Source organism: Monodon monoceros, unplaced genomic scaffold (assembly GCF_005190385.1).
Source record: "Monodon monoceros isolate NGI ecotype Baffin Bay Population unplaced genomic scaffold, NGI_Narwhal_1 Super_Scaffold_18, whole genome shotgun sequence".
Lineage (NCBI taxonomy): Eukaryota > Metazoa > Chordata > Mammalia > Artiodactyla > Monodontidae > Monodon > Monodon monoceros.
The window spans coordinates 147,445,392-147,466,210 of NW_021703774.1; the positions used below are offsets into that span (position 1 = coordinate 147,445,392).

The window sequence follows — 20,819 nt, forward strand, 5'->3', positions numbered from 1 at the left end:
TAATTGTTTGATAAGCTTAAGCACAGTTCTAAGCCTTGTTCTAGAGAACAAGAAATACAGATTTAAAAAATAATAAGCGGGCTTCCCTGGTGGCGCAGTGGTTGAGAGTCTGCCTGCCGATGCAGGGGACGTGGGTTCGTGCCCCGGTCTGGGAGGATCCCACATGCTGCAGAGCGACTGGGCCTGTGAGCCATGGCCGCTGAGCCTGCACGTCCAGAGCCTGTGCTCCGCAACAGGAAAGTCCACAACAGTGAGAGGCCCATGTACTGCAAAAAATAAATAAATAAATAGTAATAATAAAAATAAAAATAAATAAATAAGGTATCTCTGTGGTAAGCAGACTAATGATTACCAAAGATGTCCACATCCTAATTCCTGGAACCTGTGAATTTGTTGCCTTTCATGACAGAAGGAACTTTGTAGATGAGATTAAATCAAGGATGTGGAGGTGGGGAGATTATTCTAGATTATCCAGGTGGGGACCAACATAATCACAAGAGCCCTTATAGGTGAAAGAGTGGCAGAGCAGTTAGTGTTGGAGTGAGTCGATGTGAGAAAGATGTGGCCAGCCACTGCTGGCTTTGAAGGTGGCAGGGGCCAGGATCCAAGGAGTGCAGGCGACCTCTAGCAGGTGGACAAAGCAAGAAAATGTTGAGGATCACACAACAGAGCTGTGTCAGGGGCTTCCTGCTACAGGTAACTGGGTCCCATGCAGGCAGAGTGACTCCACGCCTCTCCCACTGCCCTTGCTGGAGGAGACACACAGAGCCTGAGAAACAGGGTAGCTGACTATGGTGAGGAGTCCAGGTGTTCTGCCCCCTGGCTCTCTTCAGGTGCCCTACCTGCCATCCTACCTGCAGCCCAGTTCTGTCTTCTCCTGAGGAGCTCCCAGGGAAGCTGAATCAGAGTCAGGCAGTCCCTGCCATTCAGGGGAAATGGCCCCAAACAGAGAATTGGAGGACTCAGGAATTTTCTTCCATTTGGCCTGAACACCTCCTAGCTGGCTCTCCATGGGCAGGTCATGCCTCTCCTCTGGGCTGGGCCTCAGTATCCTCCCAGAAGCAAATTAAGATGATGGGTACAAAGTGCTGTGAGTCTGAGGACAGGATATTCTCATGCAATTCATCCATTTGTCTGTAATGGAAGCCAGGATCCAGGCCCCTCTGAGAGCTGTCCTGCCCTGGGCCTCACTGACTAGGCACCATTTCACAGGAAGCCAGTGACCAAGAGGTACACTGGAGGCTCCAAAATCTCCAGCCTCAGTAGGGGAACCATCTAGTACAGCTTTCCTGGAGGCAGCGGGATGGACCAGCCCATCTGGGAAAGCTGTGTGCCAAGATTGCAATGACTTCATCCGTGAGTATATTCAGTTCTAGCTTGAGCCCTGGGTTGGTATGAAACATTCAATCTGAAAAGTGTCCCAGAAAATCAGATCCATAAGACCTGTCACCACCTGATCACCTGCCTATGCTTTTGTCCCCACTGCTGTTACCACTTGGCCCCGCCCAGCTTGGGAACCAATACCTCTCTTGTCTGGGGGACTTAGAAAGGCTATACCACTAGCTGAGTGGTTCAGCATTGTGTTGGCTTCTTTGGAGGCCCTGCTTTGACCTACAGATTCAACATGTGCTCTCATTTTTCGAGCACCAGCTGTGTACCAGACACAGGCATACCTTGAAGATGTTGTGGGTTTGGTTCCAGACCACCACAGTAAAGCGAGTCACACAAATGTACTGGTTTCCTAGTGCATATAGAAGTTACGTTTACACTATACTGTAGTCTACGAAGTGCGCAATAGCATTATGTCTAAAGAAAGCAACGTACGTACCTTAATTAAAAAGTACTTTATTGCTAAAAAATGCTAACCCTCTTCTGAGCCTTCAGTGAGTCATAATCTTTTTGCTGGCGGAGGGTCTTGCCTCTGCTGATGGCTGCTGACTGATCAGGGTGGTGATTGCTGAAGGCTGGGGCAGCTGGGGCAGTTGATTAAAATAAGACAACAGTGCAGTTTGCCGCATTCATTGACTGCTTCCTTTCACGAACAGTTTCTCTGTAGCATGCAATGCTGTTTGGTAGCAACTTACCCTCAGTAGAACTTATTTCAAAATTGGAGTCAATCCTCTCAGACCCTGCTGCTGCTTTATCAACTAAGTTTATGTAATATTCTAAATCCTAGGTCATTGTTTCACAAAATCTTCTTGATTTTGTCTTCACAGAATCTTCAGTAAGAGTAGATTCCATCTCAAGAGACCACTTTCTTTACTGATCCCTAGGAAGCAACGCCTCATCTGTTCAAATTTTATCATGAGATTGCAGCAGCTCAGTCACACCTTCAGGCTTCACTTCTAATTCTCTGGCTATTTCTACCACATCTGCAGTTACTTCCTCCACTAAAGTCTTAAACCTCTCAAAGCCATCCATGAGGGCTGGAATCAACTTCTTCCAAACTCCTATTAACGTTGATACTTCGACCTCTTCCCATGAAATCATGCATGTTCTTAACGGTATTTTAATGGTGAATCCTTTCCAGAAGGTTTTCAATGTACTTTGCCCAGATCCATCAGAGAAATCCCTGTCTATGGCAGCTATAGCCTTATGAGATATATTTCTTAAATAATAAGACTTGAAAGTTGAAATTACTCCTTGACCTATGGACTGGAGAATGGATGCTGTGTTACCGGCATGAAAACATTAATCTTGAACATCTCCATCAGAGCTCTTGGGTGACCAGGTGCATTGTCAATGAGCAGTAATAGTTTGGAAGGAATCTTTTTTTTTCTGAGCAGTAGATCTCAACACTGGGCTTAAAATATTCAGTAAACCATGTTGTAAACAGATGTGCTGTCGTCTAGGCTTTGTTGTTCCATTTATAGAGCCCAGGCAGAGTAAGATTCAGCATAATCCTTAAGAACCCTGGGATTTTTCAGAATGGGTAAATGAGCATTGGCTTCAACTTGAAGTCACCAGCTGCATTGACCCCTAACAAGAGAGTCAGCCTGTCCTTTGAAGCTTTGCAGCCAGGCAGTGACTTCTCCTCTTTAGCTATGGAAGTCCTAGATGGACTTCCATATAAGGCTGTTTTCTTCTTCCAAATAAGGCTGTTTCATCTACATTGAAAATCTGTTGTTTAGTGTAGCCACCATAATGAATTATCTTAGCTAGATCTTCTGGATAACTTGCTGCAGCTTCTACGTCAGCACTCGCTGCTTCACCTTGCACTTTGATGTCGTGGAGACGGCTTCTTTCCTTAGACCTCTGCTTAACTTCAAAATTTTCTTGTGTAGCTTCCTCACCTCTCTCAGCCTTCATAGAATTGAAGAGAGTTAGGGCCTTGCCTCGGACTAGGCTTCAGTTTAAGGGAACATTATGGCTGGTTTGGTCTTCTATCCAGACCACTCAAACTTTCTCCTTATCAGCAATAGGCTGTTTCGCTTTCTTATTCGTGTTTTCACTGGAGTAGCTCTTTTAATTTCCTTCAAGAACTTTTCCTTTGCAGTCACAGCTTGGCTAATTCTTTGGCACAAGAAGCCTAGCTTTTGACCTATCTCGGCTTTCAACATGCCTTCCTCACTAAGCTTAGTCATTTCTACCTTTTGATTTAAAGTGAGAGACGTGTGACTGTTCCTGTCAGTTGAACACTTAAGAGGCCACTGTAGGGCTATTAACTGGCCTAATTTCAACATTGTTTTTGTCTCAGGGAATAAGGAGGCCCAAAAAGAGGGAGAGAGACGGTGAATGGCCTGTTGGGACAGTCAGAAAGAACACACAGAACTTTTATCCATTAAGTCTGCCATCTTATACGGGCATGGTTCATGGAGCCACAAAACAATTGCAGTAGTAATATCAAAGATCACTGATCACAGGTCATCATAACAAATCTAATAATAATTAAAAAGTTTGAAATATTATGAGAACTACCAAAATGTGACACATAGACAGGAAGTGAGCAAATGGTGTTGGAAAAATGGCGCTGATAGACTTGCTCGATGCAGGGTTGCCACAAACCTTCAATTTGTAAAAAATGCATTGTCTGCAAAGTGCAGTAAAGCGAAGCACAGTTCAATGAGTTATGCCTGTACTTTCTATACGTGATAATCACATTGAGTGCTCACAACAGTCTGCGGCCTAAAAGCAGCAGAGCCAGGATTGGCATCCAGGCCAGTTCTCTTTCCACAAGGCCAGGGCAGCCACTCAAACAGAAAGACTTCCCCTGATAACAGTGATGGCCATTATTTCTTGACTGTTTACTACATTCCAGGAGGTACTGTACTAAGCGTTGCATATGAAATAACTCAATTTAAACCACATGTGGTACTTTCATTGTCCCCATTTTATAGGTAGGGAGACTGAGGCTTAGAGAGGTTCCCAAAATTTCCAGTTAGGGGGTGGAGAAGCCAGGGTTCAAACACAAGCTGAGTTGCAAAGCTGCATTTGGGGTCTCATGCTGTGTTGCCGTGTGTGTGGGCTTGGTGACTGGATACCTGCCCCTTTGCAAGAGCCCATCATGTCCTTTAAGCCTGGACACCGGTCTGTGTTGCTGCATTTCCCTGTATCCCAATGTTCCCAGGCCTGGGCTCTGTCAAGCTCTTATTAGGCTCCCCAGGACTAATATTGCACTGCAACCGCCTGTGTGAGTTAGTGTGTTTGTTTGACTGCTCTAAAAGGGACCGAGTAGATGTGGCTTAAGACGAGCTAGACAGTGTCGTTCTTTCATGGGGGCAGGCGACTTTGCTTCACGCCGTCCCTTGAGGTCAGGTTCCCTTCCATGTGGTCAGAGTTGGCTCACCACCACCACGGCTTCCATGTTCCTTCCTGAGAAAATGAGGACGTGGAGAGCAGACACCTTTCTTTCTGGCCTTGACCTATGAGCTACATCTGTTGGCCAGAACTAGTTGCAAGGGAAGGTGGTAGATACAGTCCAACTGGGTGACCACAGATCCAGCTGATACTCTGGGGTTTCAATTACAAAAAGAAAGGGGAGTGGCTAGTGGGAGACATTTTCAGTCTCTGCCACATTCCCCATTCCCAGCCAGAGCCCCACCATTGGCCTTGGCCACTCTCTGTCCAGACTTCCTTCGGTGACTCTCTGACAGCCCCTTCCATTAGTCTCCAGACCCACATCTTCACACTCACCCTCTCTTGCCACCAGCTGAGCGCCCAGCCACTTTTACTTTTCTTTGCAGCAAAAGAATTCTGCCCCGTCTTGTACACACACACACACACACACACACACAGTGTCACACACAGAGATTCTCAGAAGGGGCAGTGGTTTTGGTGTTGGGTCCTTAAATAAAAACACTTACTGTTTGCCTCCTGTCCAGCCTCTGGCCTTCTGTGCCGGGTTTCAGCTTTTGAAAATAAGGGGAAGGCTTGCTTTCCCGGTGTTTTTAACATCGGTATGTTTTATTATTTATGGTCAGTAAAATTTTGACCAGATTTTGGCATATTGGGACACATGCATGCATGTATATGTGTAACTAAATTATAAGAACTTTATGCTCCAAGTCTGGGGCAGATTGACCTAATAGCCCCTGGACATCAGGCTCCTGTCCCTGTCTTGTCTCAGTCTTCTCTAACTTGGCTGGTGACCCAAGCTCCCTAGTCTAGAGCCCGTGCAGATTCAAGTTGGCCCCCTGCCAGGACTGGTGGAATTGACCACCTGACAGAGCCCACCTCCCACCTTCCCCTTGGTAGAGCCCTCTGGGAGTCCACTCTGGGCCATGGCCACATTGTCCCTGCACCTTGGATACGAAAGTGGTTTCCAGTTTGGTTTCAGAGCTTCAGGCCCCCTTGCCTCAGCCCTGTTGGATCCTCCCTCACTTCTCACTCCCCTGAGGCCTTTGTGACTCCAGCCCCAGCACCCTGCTCTCTCCCTTGTCGGGCTGTCCTAATAGCTAGACCTATGGAAGCTTCCAGAAGTGGGAGCCAAGTTGTCTGATATGCTAGCCAACTGGATCTTGAAACTCAGGTTCTCTTCATGGTTCTAAGCTGGCTTCTAAGCCAGAGCTCTGAAGGCTGTGGCCTCAGTGGCAGGCAATGTGGACCCCATAGCCATTCTGCCACCATCAGCAGAGGACATCCATCCTCCCTCTGGCCTGAGGCTCAGGCCCCTGTTGGCCCAGCTTCTGGGCCCTGTCAAGAAAACCCTCTACCTCTGACCTCATGTCACTGGTGACTTTTACAGGTGTGCAGCTTTTTCTTCTGTTACTTCAAGTTTATATTAAAACTTTACACATACCTTCAGAAGCACAGAAGATAGAAAAGAGCCATCTTCTTAGTGTCACTTGGTCACAGTGATTGGAAACAGTCCTTCTAAAGGGACTAAAGAGTTAAGTAAACAAGTGATGACGCCAGTGTGAACTGTAATCCATTCCACGGCTGAAGCCTTCTTCGCCCTCACGGGGTTGCCCCAGTCCTGCTGCCACCTCCCTTTGCCTCTCATATTAAGGACCTCTGGCCTGGCACGAGGTGTGGCAGCAGAGAGCCCTGGCCCAGGAGCCCGAGGACCTGTGTGGCCTGAAATAGTCATGGCCCCCTGCAGCTCAGGTGCCCTCTGTGCAGAATGAAGGGGTGGGCCTTTCGGCCCTCGGGCCTCACTGACCCACTCCTTCTGGGTCGCCGATGGTGCTGACGTGTCCTGGCTGCTCCTGCCCCAGAGGGTGCTGGCAGGAGGGCCCTCTTGAGAAGAGCCCTGAGCCCGGCTCACAGGTGCAGCCCGGATGCTGACCCCAGGCAGGTGGTGCTGGCCCAGTGGGTCACCTGATGGCACAATAGTCACCTGTCTCCCTCATCCACCCCGCCCCTCCTACCTGGCCTGGGAGTCTCCCAACCCCAGCCTCTGGGCACTTCCCCACCTGCCCCTGGAGAGCCTGTGGCTCGGTGAAGGGAGAACCACAGGACTCGACGATGTAGAGTCCTCCTTGGCCAACTGACCCTCACCCAGACTGACCATTCACCACCCAGTCATGTGGAGGGTCCCTTCCATCCACTGGAAGAAGCAAAGCTTACCACTAGCTAGTATTCTGGGGGTGCTCTGAGATCCTTGCATGAAAGGGTCACTAGAAATAGTAGGCAGAGTCAACCTTTTATTATCTATACAGAGCACCCAGGGGCCTCGCCCTCCACTCCCCCTACAGGTACAGCCAAGCCCGGGAGTTGCAGACCAGTGCGGAGCACAGTTCTCCATCTACACTGCAGATGCTGGCTGCCTCACCTGACCTTTCTATGACTCAGCACTTCTGCCCACATTAGCTTGGATAAACGAGGCCTGGGGTAATGCCACCAGGATGGACTCCCCAACCTCAGTCTGCTCCCCATGTCTCCTGTCCAGCAGCCACAGTGAGGTTAGGACGTACGTTGAAAGGCCCCCTTGATTGTTAAGCCTCTGGACGCCCACTGATGCTCATTGCCAGGGATACAGCCACGTCCTGTGGGGCCAAGCTGGTGCCTCCATAGAACAGGGAGCCACAGACTGCAGTGCCCATTGTGCCACAGTGGTCCTAGGGGGCATTTATTCACCGAGGTGGAGATGAGCCCTGGCCAGAGGGTGGGAGGCAGAGGGTGGTCTGCCTCAGCTACCATCACTGTGCAATTTTTAGGGAAAATCACATCATCCTTCTAGGCCTCAGTTTCCTCATCTGTCAAGTGAGGGGATGAGACTAGGCAACCAGTCTCTAGGAATCCACAGGAGACCATGGTGTCATTTCAGTCCTCACAGCAAAGACCAAAAGTTTGTACCAGACCCCCAGAGATGGTACTTGTGCCTGGTTTGGGTCACAAGGTAAATATTGACTGTAAGGGTAACCATTTGTTCTGATTTGCCTGGGACAGCCCTGGTTTATTGCTGTTGCTCCCCCATAATTATTAGTTGTACCTCTTTCACTCTCAAAAGTGTCCTAGTTTGGGTGATATCTTACATGGCCACCCTATTGACAGTAATATGATGAAATGAGATTTCCCTGCTTCGGGAGGATGCTCTGTGCCTGAGTCAAAGGAGGGCTTTGACTGCTCAAAGAATAGCCTTGGAGGGATGTCATCTGAAGACATAGGTGATCTCGTGCACCATTCACTGCCCCTGTCTGAAGTACCACATGAAAAAGTTCTTTTCAATCAATCCTCTGCTTCCTGCAAGGAATTTATATATTTCTTCCTCTCTGGATATAAAGACTCTGTAATGGACCATATCTCTCTTTTCTCCTTGACTGCCAGGAAGCTCAGATATAAGTGTATAGCTGAGCTGTAGAAGCACTGTAAGCCGTTATGATTGTTATACCAATATTCTCTCACCAGTCCTGACCTCCTGCCTTATTTACATTTTCCTTTGCTCTGATTTGTTATTCTTTTTCTTTTTTTTTTTTTTTTAATTTTTTTTTTTGCGGTACGCGGGCCTCTCACTGTTGTGGCCTCTCCCGTGGCGGAGCACAGGCTCCGGACGCGCAGGCTCAGCGGCCATGGCTCACGGGCCCGGCCGCTCCACGGCATGTGGGATCCTCCCAGACCGGGGCACGAACCCGTGTCCCCTGCATCGGCAGGCGGACTCTCAACCACTGCGCCACCAGGGAAGCCCTGTTATTCTTATTTACAACTTTCTTATATTTATTTATAGCTTCTCATTCTTTTAAAAATATTTATAAAATTTTGTTGTAGTTACATTGAAGTCTCTATAGAACCAAGATGGAAAGAAACAAAAAAGGAATAAATTTATAGAATATAATTTTTAGTTAGTTATTGAACTACCTGCTCTTCCGTGGCATGTTACTACGTCCGAGGTCCTGCCATCTGAGCGAAAATTATTTGAGTCTTTCAGACTCGTTAACTTTCTGAGCACTCTGTGAAAGTAAAAGAAGGAAACTTTTCAACACTGCATCAGCAAACACCCAATGAAAATAAAGGTGAGGTCATGAAGGGAGGCTGAGATCAGGATGCCAGGGGCAGAGCAAGCCTGCAGGAGAGGGAAGAAGGCTGCAGAGACACGGTCACCCCCCCGCCAAGACCCTCACCCAGGGGACAGACACCTGCAAGGTGATTGGGGAATAAAATCTGGCCGTGGGGAGCCTGAGTTCAAGTGCTGGCCCTGCCTCTTAGGAACATAGAACCTTAGCAGGCCACCCTCCCTCTGCAGTCCTTAGTTCTGTCCACTGGAAAGTAAGGTGGCTGGCGAGACAAAGTTCACAGTGACTTCCAGCTTTGAAATTCTCACCATGCTCCTGGGGAGAATGGCTCTGCAATGCCCTTGGAGCCCAGGAAGCCTAGGCTGCCCGACTTTTGGCTGGCCCTGGCAGGGCACACACACTTGGGGCTCTGCTCTGATCAGCTTTGCCCCTCAGTTTGGCAAGGACCCCCATTCTGAACTACTTCCAGGGTATCCCTGGGGCACTGACTGGACAAGGAAAGGTTGAATACCTGGAGGAAACTTCCAGAATGACCCTCCAGCTATTGCTTGGCAGATCTGGTGGTCACGCTGTGTTAGACTGTGAGCTCCCACAGGCTGGGGCAGTGGTTTTAGCTTTTCTATGAAACACTGGTTTGGAAGGTGGGTTAGCAAGGGTTAGCAAAGCCACGAATGATGCCCTTCCTGAACACCCTCAGAACCCAGGACCAGAGAGAAATACTAACCCGAGAACAGTCCCCCTCTTAGAAAGCTCATCTCCAAATAACCCACTGGCCCCAACTCTTGCACCAGCCATGGGACCGGCCGGGGTTCATCCTACAGCATCCACATCCATTTCCATGTTGGACCCCACCGCAGCCCGAGATGCAGTTGAGGCAGGAATTGCTGTTATCCCATTTCATAGATGAGGCAACTGAGGCTTAGGGAGCTGAAACCCACTTGGAGTCACTCTCTGAGCAGAGACCGGAGCCCAAGCCTCCCATCGCTAAGTGCCCTGAGGTTCCCAGAGCCCACCATGCCCCCTGCTCCCAGCGCTCCACACAGCCACCGTCCTCAGAACCACAGTGGGCATCCCTGGGAATGCAGACAAGGGAGGCAGCAGCAGTGCTTCAATGCACAGAGCCTGGAGCTCTGGGTTCAGGTCGGGTCTCCCTGGTTAACCTGTAGGGATCTCACCAGGTCGGAGCTGCCCGAGCTGTGGATGAGTCGCAGTAACTCTCTGTTCTCTTCTCTTCTCTTCTATTTCTGTGTGTGTGCTCTTGTCAAGTAGAAGAGCGTGAATTCCCCTCCGCGGCCGTTCATCTCCAACACGGGACAAAAGGGGAGAAGAGGCGGGACGGAGCTGCCCGCGGCGTCCAGCGTGGCTTCTCTCGTGCGGGAACCAGGGATGCCTGGGCCATGCACACAGCCGTCTCCATCCGTCAACGGTTCACATAGCACACAGGGGACTTGTGGGGGGCCACTTGCCACTGCCAACTGAAACAATACAATGGCAACACTGACATCCTTCATGACGTTTCCACGACAGACATTCAGGCAGAAAGTGCTGGCGCGTTTTCTGTCTGCAAAGTAGAGGGCCATGCCTCACTGACGTGAATAGACTGGGCCCTGATGACCTGCTCTGAGTCCACTAGCACCCAGTGACACTTGCAAAAAAAATTCCCAAAACCATCTTGGGTTTGGCTTCCATAGCTCTTGACCAATGTGGCCCAAGCCAGACATCTCCTTGGGACTCTTGGATTATTCGTAAATGCGGCCTGCCCCGACCTTCCCTGAATAGCATCTGAAGTCCCGTGGAGGTCATGGATCCTGAACAAAGTGTCAAGGGCACCAAGAAGGCTGAGGGAAGTCCCCGGAAGCGGCTGACCAAAGGAGAGGCCATTCAGACCAGTGTCTCATCCAGCGCCCCGTACCCAGGCAGCAGCACCGCTGCCACCGAAGAGGGCCCCTTCCAAGAGCTCCTAGCCCCACAGCCCTTCCCAGGCCCCTCATCGGTTCTTAGGGAAGGCTCTCAGGAGAAAGCAGGCCAGCCACAGAATCCCCCCAAGAGGTCCTCCATCGAAGCCTCGGTCCACATCTCGCAGATTCCGCAGCACCCTCTGACACCAGCATTCATGTCGCCCGGCAAACCCGAGCATCTCCTGGAGGGGTCCACGTGGCAGCTGGTTGACCCCATGAGACCCGGACCCTCAGGCTCTTTCGTGAGCCCTGGGCTCCATCCTCAGAGCCAGCTCCTCCCTTCCCATGCTTCTATCATTCCTCCCGAGGACCTGCCTGGCATCCCCAAAGTCTTTGTGCCCCGTCCCTCGCAGGTCTCCCTGAAGCCCACAGAAGAGGCACACAAGAAGGAAAGGAAACCGCAGAAACCGGGCAAGTACATATGCCAATACTGCAGCCGCCCCTGTGCCAAGCCCAGCGTGCTCCAGAAACACATCCGCTCGCACACGGGTGAGAGGCCCTACCCCTGTGGCCCCTGCGGCTTCTCCTTCAAGACCAAGAGTAACCTCTACAAGCACAGGAAGTCCCATGCCCACCGCATCAAAGCCGGCCTGGCCTCGGGAATGGGCGGAGAGATGTACCCCCCAGGGCTGGAGATGGAGAGGATCCCTGGGGAAGAGTTTGAGGAACCCACTGAGGGGGAAAGCACAGATTCGGAAGAGGAAACCGGCGGCACGTCCACTCACCCCGCAGAGCTGTCGCCGAGGCCCAAGCACCCCCTCCTGTCCAGCGGTTTGTACAGCTCTGGGAGCCAGGGTTCCAGCCACGAACGCTGTTCCTTGTCCCAGTCCAGCTCAGCCCCGTCGCTCGAGGACCCTGCTCCCTTCGCAGAGGCCTCATCCGAACACCCCCTGAGCCATAAACCCGAAGACACCCACACGATAAAGCAGAAGCTGGCCCTCCGCTTGAGCGAGAGGAAGAAGGTGATCGACGAGCAGGCGTTCCTGAGCCCGGGCAGCAAAGGGAGCACCGAATCTGGGTATTTCTCACGCTCCGAGAGCGCCGAGCAGCAGGTCAGCCCCCCAAACACCAACGCCAGGTCCTACGCCGAGATCATCTTCGGCAAGTGCGGGCGGATCGGGCAGCGGACCGCCATGCTGACGGCCACCTCCACCCAGCCCCTCCTGCCCCTGCCCACCGAAGACAAGCCCAGCCTGGTGCCTCTGTCTGTGCCCCGGACGCAGGTGATCGAGCACATCACCAAGCTCATCACCATCAACGAGGCCGTGGTGGACACCAGCGAGATAGACAGCGTGAAGCCCAGGCGGAGCTCCCTGTCACGGCGGAGCAGCATGGAGTCGCCCAAATCCAGCCTCTACCGGGAGCCCCTGTCCTCCCACAGCGAGAAAACGAAGCCCGAACAATCACTGCTGAGCCTCCAGCACCCGCCCAGCACCACCCCCCCTGTGCCTCTGCTGAGAAGCCACTCAATGCCTTCTGCCACCTGCACCCTCAGTACCCCCCCACACACCTTCCGAGGCAGCTACTCCTTCGACGACCACGTCGCCGACTCGGAAGCCCTGAGCCGCAGCAGTCAACTGTTTACCTCCCACCCCCGGATGCTCAAGCGTCAGCCGGCCATCGAACTACCTTTGGGCGGGGAGTACAGTTCCGAGGAGGCGGGGCCGAGCAGCAAAGAGGCAGCCTCCAAACCCGCAGATGAACCGGAACCCAGGGAAAGCGACCTCACCAAAAAGACCAAGAAGGGTTTGAAAACGAAAGGGGTGATCTATGAATGTAACATATGTGGTGCTCGGTACAAGAAAAGGGACAACTACGAAGCGCATAAAAAGTACTACTGCTCGGAGCTTCAGATGGCAAAGCCCGTCACCGCAGGTGCTCACGCGTCTCCGGAAGCCGAAAAGAGCCAGGTGGAGCACGAGCCCTGGTCCCAGATGATGCATTACAAACTGGGGACCACCTTGGAGCTCACTCCACTGAGGAAGAGGAGGAAAGAGAAGAGCCTCGGGGACGAGGAGGAGCCAGCCGCATTTGAGTCCACAGAGAGTCAGTTCAGCAGCCCCGGGCCATCAGAGGCTGCTCGGAACCTTCCCTTGGAATCCACCAAGTCACCAGCAGAGCCGAGTAAGTCAGTGCCCTCCCTGGAGGGACCCGCCAGCTTCCAGCCAAGGACTCCCAAGCCAGGGTCCAGTTCAGAATCAGGGAAGGAGAGGAGAACCACGTCCAAAGAAATTTCTGTCATCCAGCACACCAGCTCCTTTGAGAAATCCGACTCTCTGGAGCAGCCCAGCGGCTTGGAAGGGGAAGACAGGTCTGCGGTCCCGTTCTCATCGCCCCCGCCCACCCCGCATGGACGCTCGGCTCACTCCCTGCAGCCCAGGTTGGTCCGTCAGCCCAACATTCAGGTTCCCGAGATCCTGGTGACCGAGGAGCCCAACCGTCCAGACACAGAGCCGGAGCCGCCCCCTAAGGAGCCTGAGAAGACGGAGGAGTTCCAGTGGCCCCAGCGCAGCCAGACACTTGCCCAGCTCCCAGCAGAGAAGCTGCCACCCAAGAAGAAGAGACTGCGCCTGGCGGAGATGGCCCAGTCATCCGGGGAGTCCAGCTTCGAGTCCTCCATGCCTCTGTCTCGCAGCCCGAGCCAGGAGAGCGGTGTCTCTCTGAGCGGGTCCAGCCACTCCGCCTCCTTCGAGAGGGACGACCACGGAAAAGCCGAGGCTGCCGGGCCCTCGTCCGACACACGCTCCAAACCCTTGGGCACCCACATGCTAACTGTCCCCAGCCACCACCCGCACACCCGCGAGATGCGGAGGTCAGCCTCAGAGCAGAGCCCCAATGTTTCCCACTCCACCCATATGACCGAGACACGCAGCAAATCCTTCGACTACGGCAGCTTGTCCTTGACAGGCCCTTCTGCACCAGCCCCAGCAGCTCCAGCGGCCCCAGCAGCCTCAGCAGCCCCAGCAGAGAGAAGGAAATGCTTTTTGGTGAGACAGGCCTCTCTGAGCAGGCCTCCCGAAACCGAGCCAGAGGCCACCCACAAGGGAAGACAGGAGAGTGAGGAACCAAAGCCCTCATCCAGTAAATCTTCGGCCAAAAGCCCATTGCCCCCGATTTCCTCTGCAGCCACCTCACACAGCGGGCACCCGGGAGGCAAGAGCCAGGTGCAGGACAGACCCCCGCTGGGGGCCACGCCACCCTACACAGAAGCACTGCAGGTGTTCCCCCACCCCGTTGCTCAGCTCCCCTTGCAGGAGAAGCCGTACCTGCCCCCGCCCGTCTCCCTTTTCTCCTTCCAGCACCTTCTACAGCATGAGCCAGGGCAGCCTTCAGAGTTCTTCTCCACCCAGGCCATGTCCAGCCTGCTCTCCACACCGTACTCCATGCCCCCGCTTCCTCCCTCCTTATTTCAAGCCCCCCCACTTCCTCTCCAACCGACTGTTCTGCACCCAGGCCAACTCCACCTCCCCCAGCTCATGCCTCACCCAGCCAACATCCCCTTCCGGCAGCCCCCTTCGTTTCTCCCCATGCCTTACCCTGCCTCCTCAGCACTTTCTTCTGGGTTTTTCCTGCCTCTGCAATCCCAGTTCGCCCTTCAGCTCCCTGGTGATGTGGAAAGCCATGTACCCCAGATCAAAACCAGCCTGGCCACACTGGCAACAGGAACCCCTGGCCTCTCCCCCAGCACAGAGTACAGCAGTGACATCCAGCTGCCCCCCGTGGCTCTGCCATCCAGCTGCTCAGCACCCACGTCAGCCCCTCCGCTGGCCCTGCCTGCCTGTCCAGACACCATGGTGTCTCTGGTTGTGCCTGTCCGCATCCAGACCAACATGCCGTCCTATGGGAGCGCCATGTACACCACTCTTTCCCAGATCCTGGTCACCCAGTCCCAGGGCAGCTCAGCAACTGTGGCTCTTCCCAAGTTTGAGGAGCCCTCATGCAAGGGGACAACTGTGTGTGGGGCAGATGTGTACGAGGTTGGGCCCAGACCGGCTGGGGTAAGTGAAGAGCAAAGCAGAGGTTTCCCGACTCCATACCTGAGAGTGCCTGTGACATTACCTGAAAGAAAAGGCACTTCCCTGTCATCAGAGAGTGTCTTGAGCCTGGAGGGGAGTTCATCAACAGTGGGGGGAAGCAAACGTGTCCTTTCACCAGCTGGCAGCCTTGAACTTACCATGGAAACCCAGCAGCAAAAAAGAGTAAAGGAAGAGGAGGCTTCCAAGGCAGATGAAAAACTCGAGCTGGTGAAACCATGCAGTGTGGTGCTTAGCAGCACCGAGGATAGCAGGAGACTAGAGAAGTCCCACTTGGGCAGCCAGGGCCAGGGCAGGAGGGAAGTAGAAACACTGTCCAGCCTGTCCTCAGATCCATCCGACCCAAAGGAAATTCCTCCCCTTCCTCAGCCCTCATTGCCCCGTGTGACAACCCCGGGCTCAGAGGCTATGAAGGAATATGCCCAGCCGTCTGGTAAACCTCACCGAAGAGGGTTGCTCCCACTGAGTGTGAAGAAAGAAGATTCCAAGGAACAACCTGACCTCCCTCCACTGGCACCTCTCAGCTCACAGCCTCTGTCAGAAACGTCCCCCAGGCCAGCCAAGTTGCAAGAAGGTACGGACTCAAAGAAGGTACTGCAGTTCCCCAGCCTCCACACGACCACTAATGTCAGTTGGTGCTATTTAAACTACATTAAGCCAAATCACATCCAGCATGCAGATAGGAGGTCCTCTGTTTACGCTGGTTGGTGCATAAGTTTGTACAACCCCAACCTTCCGGGGGTTTCCACTAAAGCTGCTTTGTCCCTCCTGAGGTCTAAGCAGAAGGTGAGCAAAGAGACATACACCATGGCCACAGCTCCGCATCCTGAGACAGGAAGGCTTGTGCCATCCAGCTCCCGCAAGCCCCGCATGACAGAGGTGAGTTCAGCCTTGTTTTTCTTCTCCCCACTGATTTTAAAAGTCTTTGCTGAGCTTTTAAAGCCACATTCTCCTCAAGTTCCATTTGCAAAATGAGAGCCAACTGAGTGGGCAGATTTCCTCTCTATCAGCTATGACTGATCACCTTATTTATTGGGTTTCTTTGTCAGTGTCCCTCATATCATTGGACTAGATACATTTCAATAAAGTGAGCTTTAAAGTGATCCACTTTCCCATTAGCTTCTATTGAAAAATCAAAGACACAATCTCAGCCAAAAGACAGATGAAAAACTGCCACTCCAACATACATTTCTCCCTTATCTGGTTAGTCTTTTCCTATTCTTCACATCTACTGTTTCTGTTCTCTGGTGCCACTTGAAATCTTCCCATTGTCAGAGAGTCTAGAATTTGACGCAAATGACTCCTGAAATATTCCTTCTTTCTTTTCTGTGAGGAGAGCAAATAGAGCTTGGCTGCAGTATCCCTCTTTACCAGTAGGTGGCAATGTCACAGCTTGACTCATCTATGCTGGTGGTAGCGCACAGCCCCGACCAAGGGCTTATGTTTACTCCATTGCCTCTGACTTGAGGCTGCATCAGGAGGCATAAAATGAACTGATCCCTGCAAGTTCAGGAAGATTGACATTTGATAATTCCAAGTTTGCTTCAGACCAGTGACACCTCCATATCCTGACAAGGCCAGCATAAGGATTTAGGCCATGATGTGCTATGCTGACTTGATATTTGTGGAATAACAATCGGTCTTATTGGTTGAGTAGCCTCACTGTGCCAGGCATTGCTCTGTGCCCTTGAATCCAGTTGATACTCATCTCTACCTGTGAGGTGGCAGTATCATCTTCATTCTGTAGATGAGGGAACTGAGGGTCAGAGGGTGAGAGAGGTCCAGGTCACAGGGCAAATATTTGGCAAACCCAGAATTTGAACCCAAACCTGTCTGACTCCAGAGAGTCTATTTTTCTTCTTTCTATTATTTGAGGAAAGAAAACCTTAAAAGTGACTGCAAGTTTAGAGATGTTCATTGGTGTGTCTCCAGATTCTTTGACCAAATAAGTCCCCTAAATTCCTATTGTAGATAAATGAACAAAACTATGTTCGATAACTTCTCCTATATTTGTATCCTGCTCTTTTATTGAGTGACTTTTGTGCATTGAATTTGTCCTTAGCTCTACTGGATATTCTTCACCAAACTGTTTCCCAAATTTATTCTCTAAATATCCTTGTCAGTCTACAGACAGCCTTAAATGAGGTTTCCACTTTCACCATAAACACCATGACTGATTTTCTCTCCAGTGTCTCTTACTGGCTATGGCTACTCCCAAGAAGCTGTTGTAATTATATTCACACTTAGAACTTATAGTGCACTTACTATGTACCAGGTACTGTGCTCAGTGTTACTTTTATCCTCACAACCAACCTTGACAGGGTTCTATATCACTTTGTGATTGATAAAGAGACAAAAGCATAAAGAAGTCAGGTAACTTGCACAAGGCCCCACACACAGTAAATATCCTGGATTCAAAACTAGATCTCACTCCAAAGTTCTTTTGGATGCTCAGGACTGCTCCTCTGTTTTAATGATTGAACACTGAAAGGTGGTTTAAGAAAAACAAAGAGTTAATTTGGCTTAACTGGGTTTGGCAATCATTTGTTCAAAATGCTGCTTTCCTAAAATGAGCTGAACCGTGCACACTTTTTCCTGGAATGTTCCATTTGATTCACTGGCATGTTTCCTACCAGAAGCTCACCAGTCTGGTCCGTTAGTGTAACTGCATGGCCCACTGATTGATGCCTTTCTATAATTACACCTCTTTCTGGTCTCTGCTTGCATATCTCCAGTGACTGGGTGCTCAGAACCTCTTAGTACAACCCAGCCCATCTTGGGACAGTGCCTTAAGAAAGGTCCCTATTATACTGAGCTGACATTTGTCATCCCATAGCTTCCATTCCCTGTTAGTAGCTCTGAAAAGGCCCTTTGGGCTATATCAGCATTTCAAAGCTTTTCCTAACCATCTTTGTGCAGGTCTAGGCCACCCAATCAGGTTTGAGTTTGGTCACATACATTTTTTTTTCAATTTTAAGCCCTGGAGACACCCAAGCTTATACAAGAGTTCACTTTGCAGCCACATTTCATCCCCCAGGTTTCTCCTTCCTTTTTTCTCTTTGGGGATCATTTTGACAACCACATGCACTATTGCGAAGAAATTAAGAGCAAGGGCTTCAGTGCCAAGTTGCCCAAATTTGAATCCCACTATTTCACTTACTAATTGACCCTGGGCCCATTACTTAACCTCTCTGCACCTTGGTTTCCTCATCTATAAAATAGAGACAATAATAATACGTGGCTCATAAGACTGTAGAGGTTATTAAATGAGTTAAAATATGCAAAGTGTGTTTAGAACAGTGGTTGGCACTTGACCATTATCTGCAGTTATTCACATTATTATCATTAAAAGCTAAAGTGGATCCCTGCTCAATTCCAACAGGGTTTCCTGGTAGAGTGGCTCCTGCCACCAAAACCAGCCTCCTCTAGCTTGGCCCTGACATCACAGCTGGTTGTGAGACAGAAGTCATTCATCAGCCTGGGGGAGGCCTCTTTGTCCTTCCAAGGATGGCCCAGATGGCAGACTGAGATGGAAGTGAAAACAGCAATGCTCTGGAAATCCCTGGGTATTGCATAAAATCACCTGCCTTCTGCCAAAGCAGCAGTCCATAGCCTCACTTGGTTTCCACTCCCCATCTCCAATTCTGAAGAGATTTTGGGGGGGGGTCACTGAGTCATAGAAGTTGACCCTGGAATGAATCTCCAAGATGGTCTAATCCCCTCGGACTCTGAGGCCCAGAGAGGTGAAGTAATTCACCCAAGGGTGGCTCAGCATGCAGTGGACTATGTGGTGCTAGAACTCAGATTCCCTGATTCCCAACCAGCTACCTTTCTGCTCAGCCCCAGCCCATCCTTGTAGGGGCAGGTGTGGTCACTGGCTCAGGGACTTCTGTCCTTAGATTGTCCCAGCACCAGGAGACAGGGTTGCTCCTCCTGTGGGCTGTCAACAGTGCAGTTCCTCGTGACCTTAATGACAGTGGCATGAAGTAGGATAAGAATCTCACTGCTGGCCCCAGCCCCCAGCCCAGCATCGCTGCTCCCTATTAAAGGGTGCACCCATCCCTGCCACCATCAGAGGATCTGGGGGACATGTTATCCAGCCAGCTCTCACCACTGAGGCCCTTATCTCTTGAAGAGAACAGCTTCCCTGAGATGCACACCCGCCAGGCCCATGCCCATCAGTGGGCGGCACAGCTTCTCTGTGTCTGGCTCGGGGGTGGGGGACTGGGGGGGTGCTATTGGTCAGGGCCTTCAGGAGACCTGCGTTCTGCTCCCAGCAATGCCCTTAACTTGCCGTGTGACCTTGACTTTCTCATCTATAAAAGAGAATTGGGCTGGTTAATCTCCAAAGGTGGAGCCTTCATTTATGTATTCAGCATTCCTCAAATGCCTTCTCTGAGGCTGGTGTGACTGAGGAGACCAAGATGAGGACCTGTCCCCAGAAGCCCCTAGACTAGTGTGAAAAAGTGAGCAAACACAGCTCTCATGGGAAGGCCTGGTCTTCCCCTGAAAAAGACCTGGTCAGAGTCCCAGTTCTGACTTCACCTCTCTGAGGATCCGTTTCCCTCCTTCTGTAAAGTGGGGCTAAGAGCACCTCTTCACTGGGTAGAGGGAGGATGAAGTGTAGGTGTGCGATGCCATCGAAGGCATCATTCCATGACCACCCGTTAACCAGCCATGATTTTGTCGTTCCTGCGGTGGGCCAGGTTCGCCTCCCTTCGCTGGTTCCCCCGGAAGGCCAGAAAGAGATAGCTAGAGTGGAGAAGGAAGAGGAGAAGCGAGGGAAGCCGGAGGAGGACGCTCCTGCCTCCAAGAGAGGGGAGCCGGCGAGGATCAAAATCTTCGAAGGAGGGTAAGAATCACCTTTGGTTTGCAATGTCTGCTTCCATGCAGTAAGAGCTCGCGCCCGCCCGAGGGCTGGGGGTGGTGTCACCTGCGTTCAGAGGTGGTGAGCATCTCAACGGGCAGGGCTGTGCCCACAGGAGCCCTGGGCTTCCGGCCTTCCAGGAGGTGCCATCTTTGTGCGACTCGCTGACCACCTCTGTTAAGGAATGCGGGCTCCTTGGTTGGGGGTGGGGTATGCCAGGTATGTGCTGGGGACTGGAGCCACCTGGGTCTTCCCCCAGCCCCTCTTTCCTCACATGCTGGCTGGGTTCCTAGACCCCGCATTGGGATTGATAGTGATTCTCCCAGGTCCTGTCCGGACTGCTGTTAACCTTGGTGTATGTTCCCCAAATGTCACCTCTGTCCTGCCTAAGCAGGCACCATGGCAGGCCTGGTGCCCCACAGGGGGACTCGGGCTCTGCTGACAAGGCTGTTTACAGGGCTGACAGCGCACTGCACATACCAGCTGTGTACACCGGTCTCGGTTCTGACTGGCTGGAGTCCAGGATTCATTGGTTGGTAAATATTTAGAATAATACCCCTGGTTTTTCACCGTTGGTGCTTTGTCTTTGTAAACCTAATGATAGAAACATCTCAGAACTCTCAACGGTGGGGCTCCCCGGGCTCCAGCAGGCTGCCTGGTTTCAGACCTGCTTTGTAGAAGGGTTGTGCAAGCTGTGTTCTTTGTGACCACGTGTGTGCTTCTTGGGACGTGGGTGTCTGTACGCAGGTCCCGTGGTGTCTGTCTCAGGGTCCTGTGTCTGTGTCCCCAGTGTGATCAATGCAGCCCTCGTCCTACCCAGTTCTGAGGGATAACAGCACGGAGGAGAACCTACCTCCAAAGGAGGATGGTCCCCATGAGCACCAGCCAACACGGAATGTTATGGTACCTACAATCCTCCAGCACCTGCAGGTGCCTAACTCACAAGGTCAAAGTGGGAGGTGCTGGATTCCTCTGTAGCCCTGGGAGAGCAGACACTACCCAGCTCCCCAAGGCCACCAGTGGGCATCCTCCGGTGGCACTGACCAGCAGGGGCTCTCAGGAGAGGGAG

The 20,819-nt window shown here is 51.7% G+C and overlaps 1 protein-coding gene across 5 annotated transcripts in view; it reads left to right on the forward strand.

Annotated features, from left to right (window-relative positions):
- The window catches only part of HIVEP3 (human immunodeficiency virus type I enhancer binding protein 3), a 500,899-nt gene that overhangs the window by 432,234 nt on the left and 47,846 nt on the right, over positions 1-20,819 (forward strand). For all 5 annotated transcript variants that reach the window (XM_029229090.1, XM_029229092.1, XM_029229094.1 and 2 more), the window contains 2 exons: positions 10,161-15,762; positions 19,590-19,735. In XM_029229090.1, coding sequence (XP_029084923.1) covers positions 10,693-15,762; positions 19,590-19,735 — 5,216 coding nt within the window. In that variant the 5' untranslated portion in view covers positions 10,161-10,692. The remainder of the gene's footprint in view (positions 1-10,160; positions 15,763-19,589; positions 19,736-20,819) is intronic.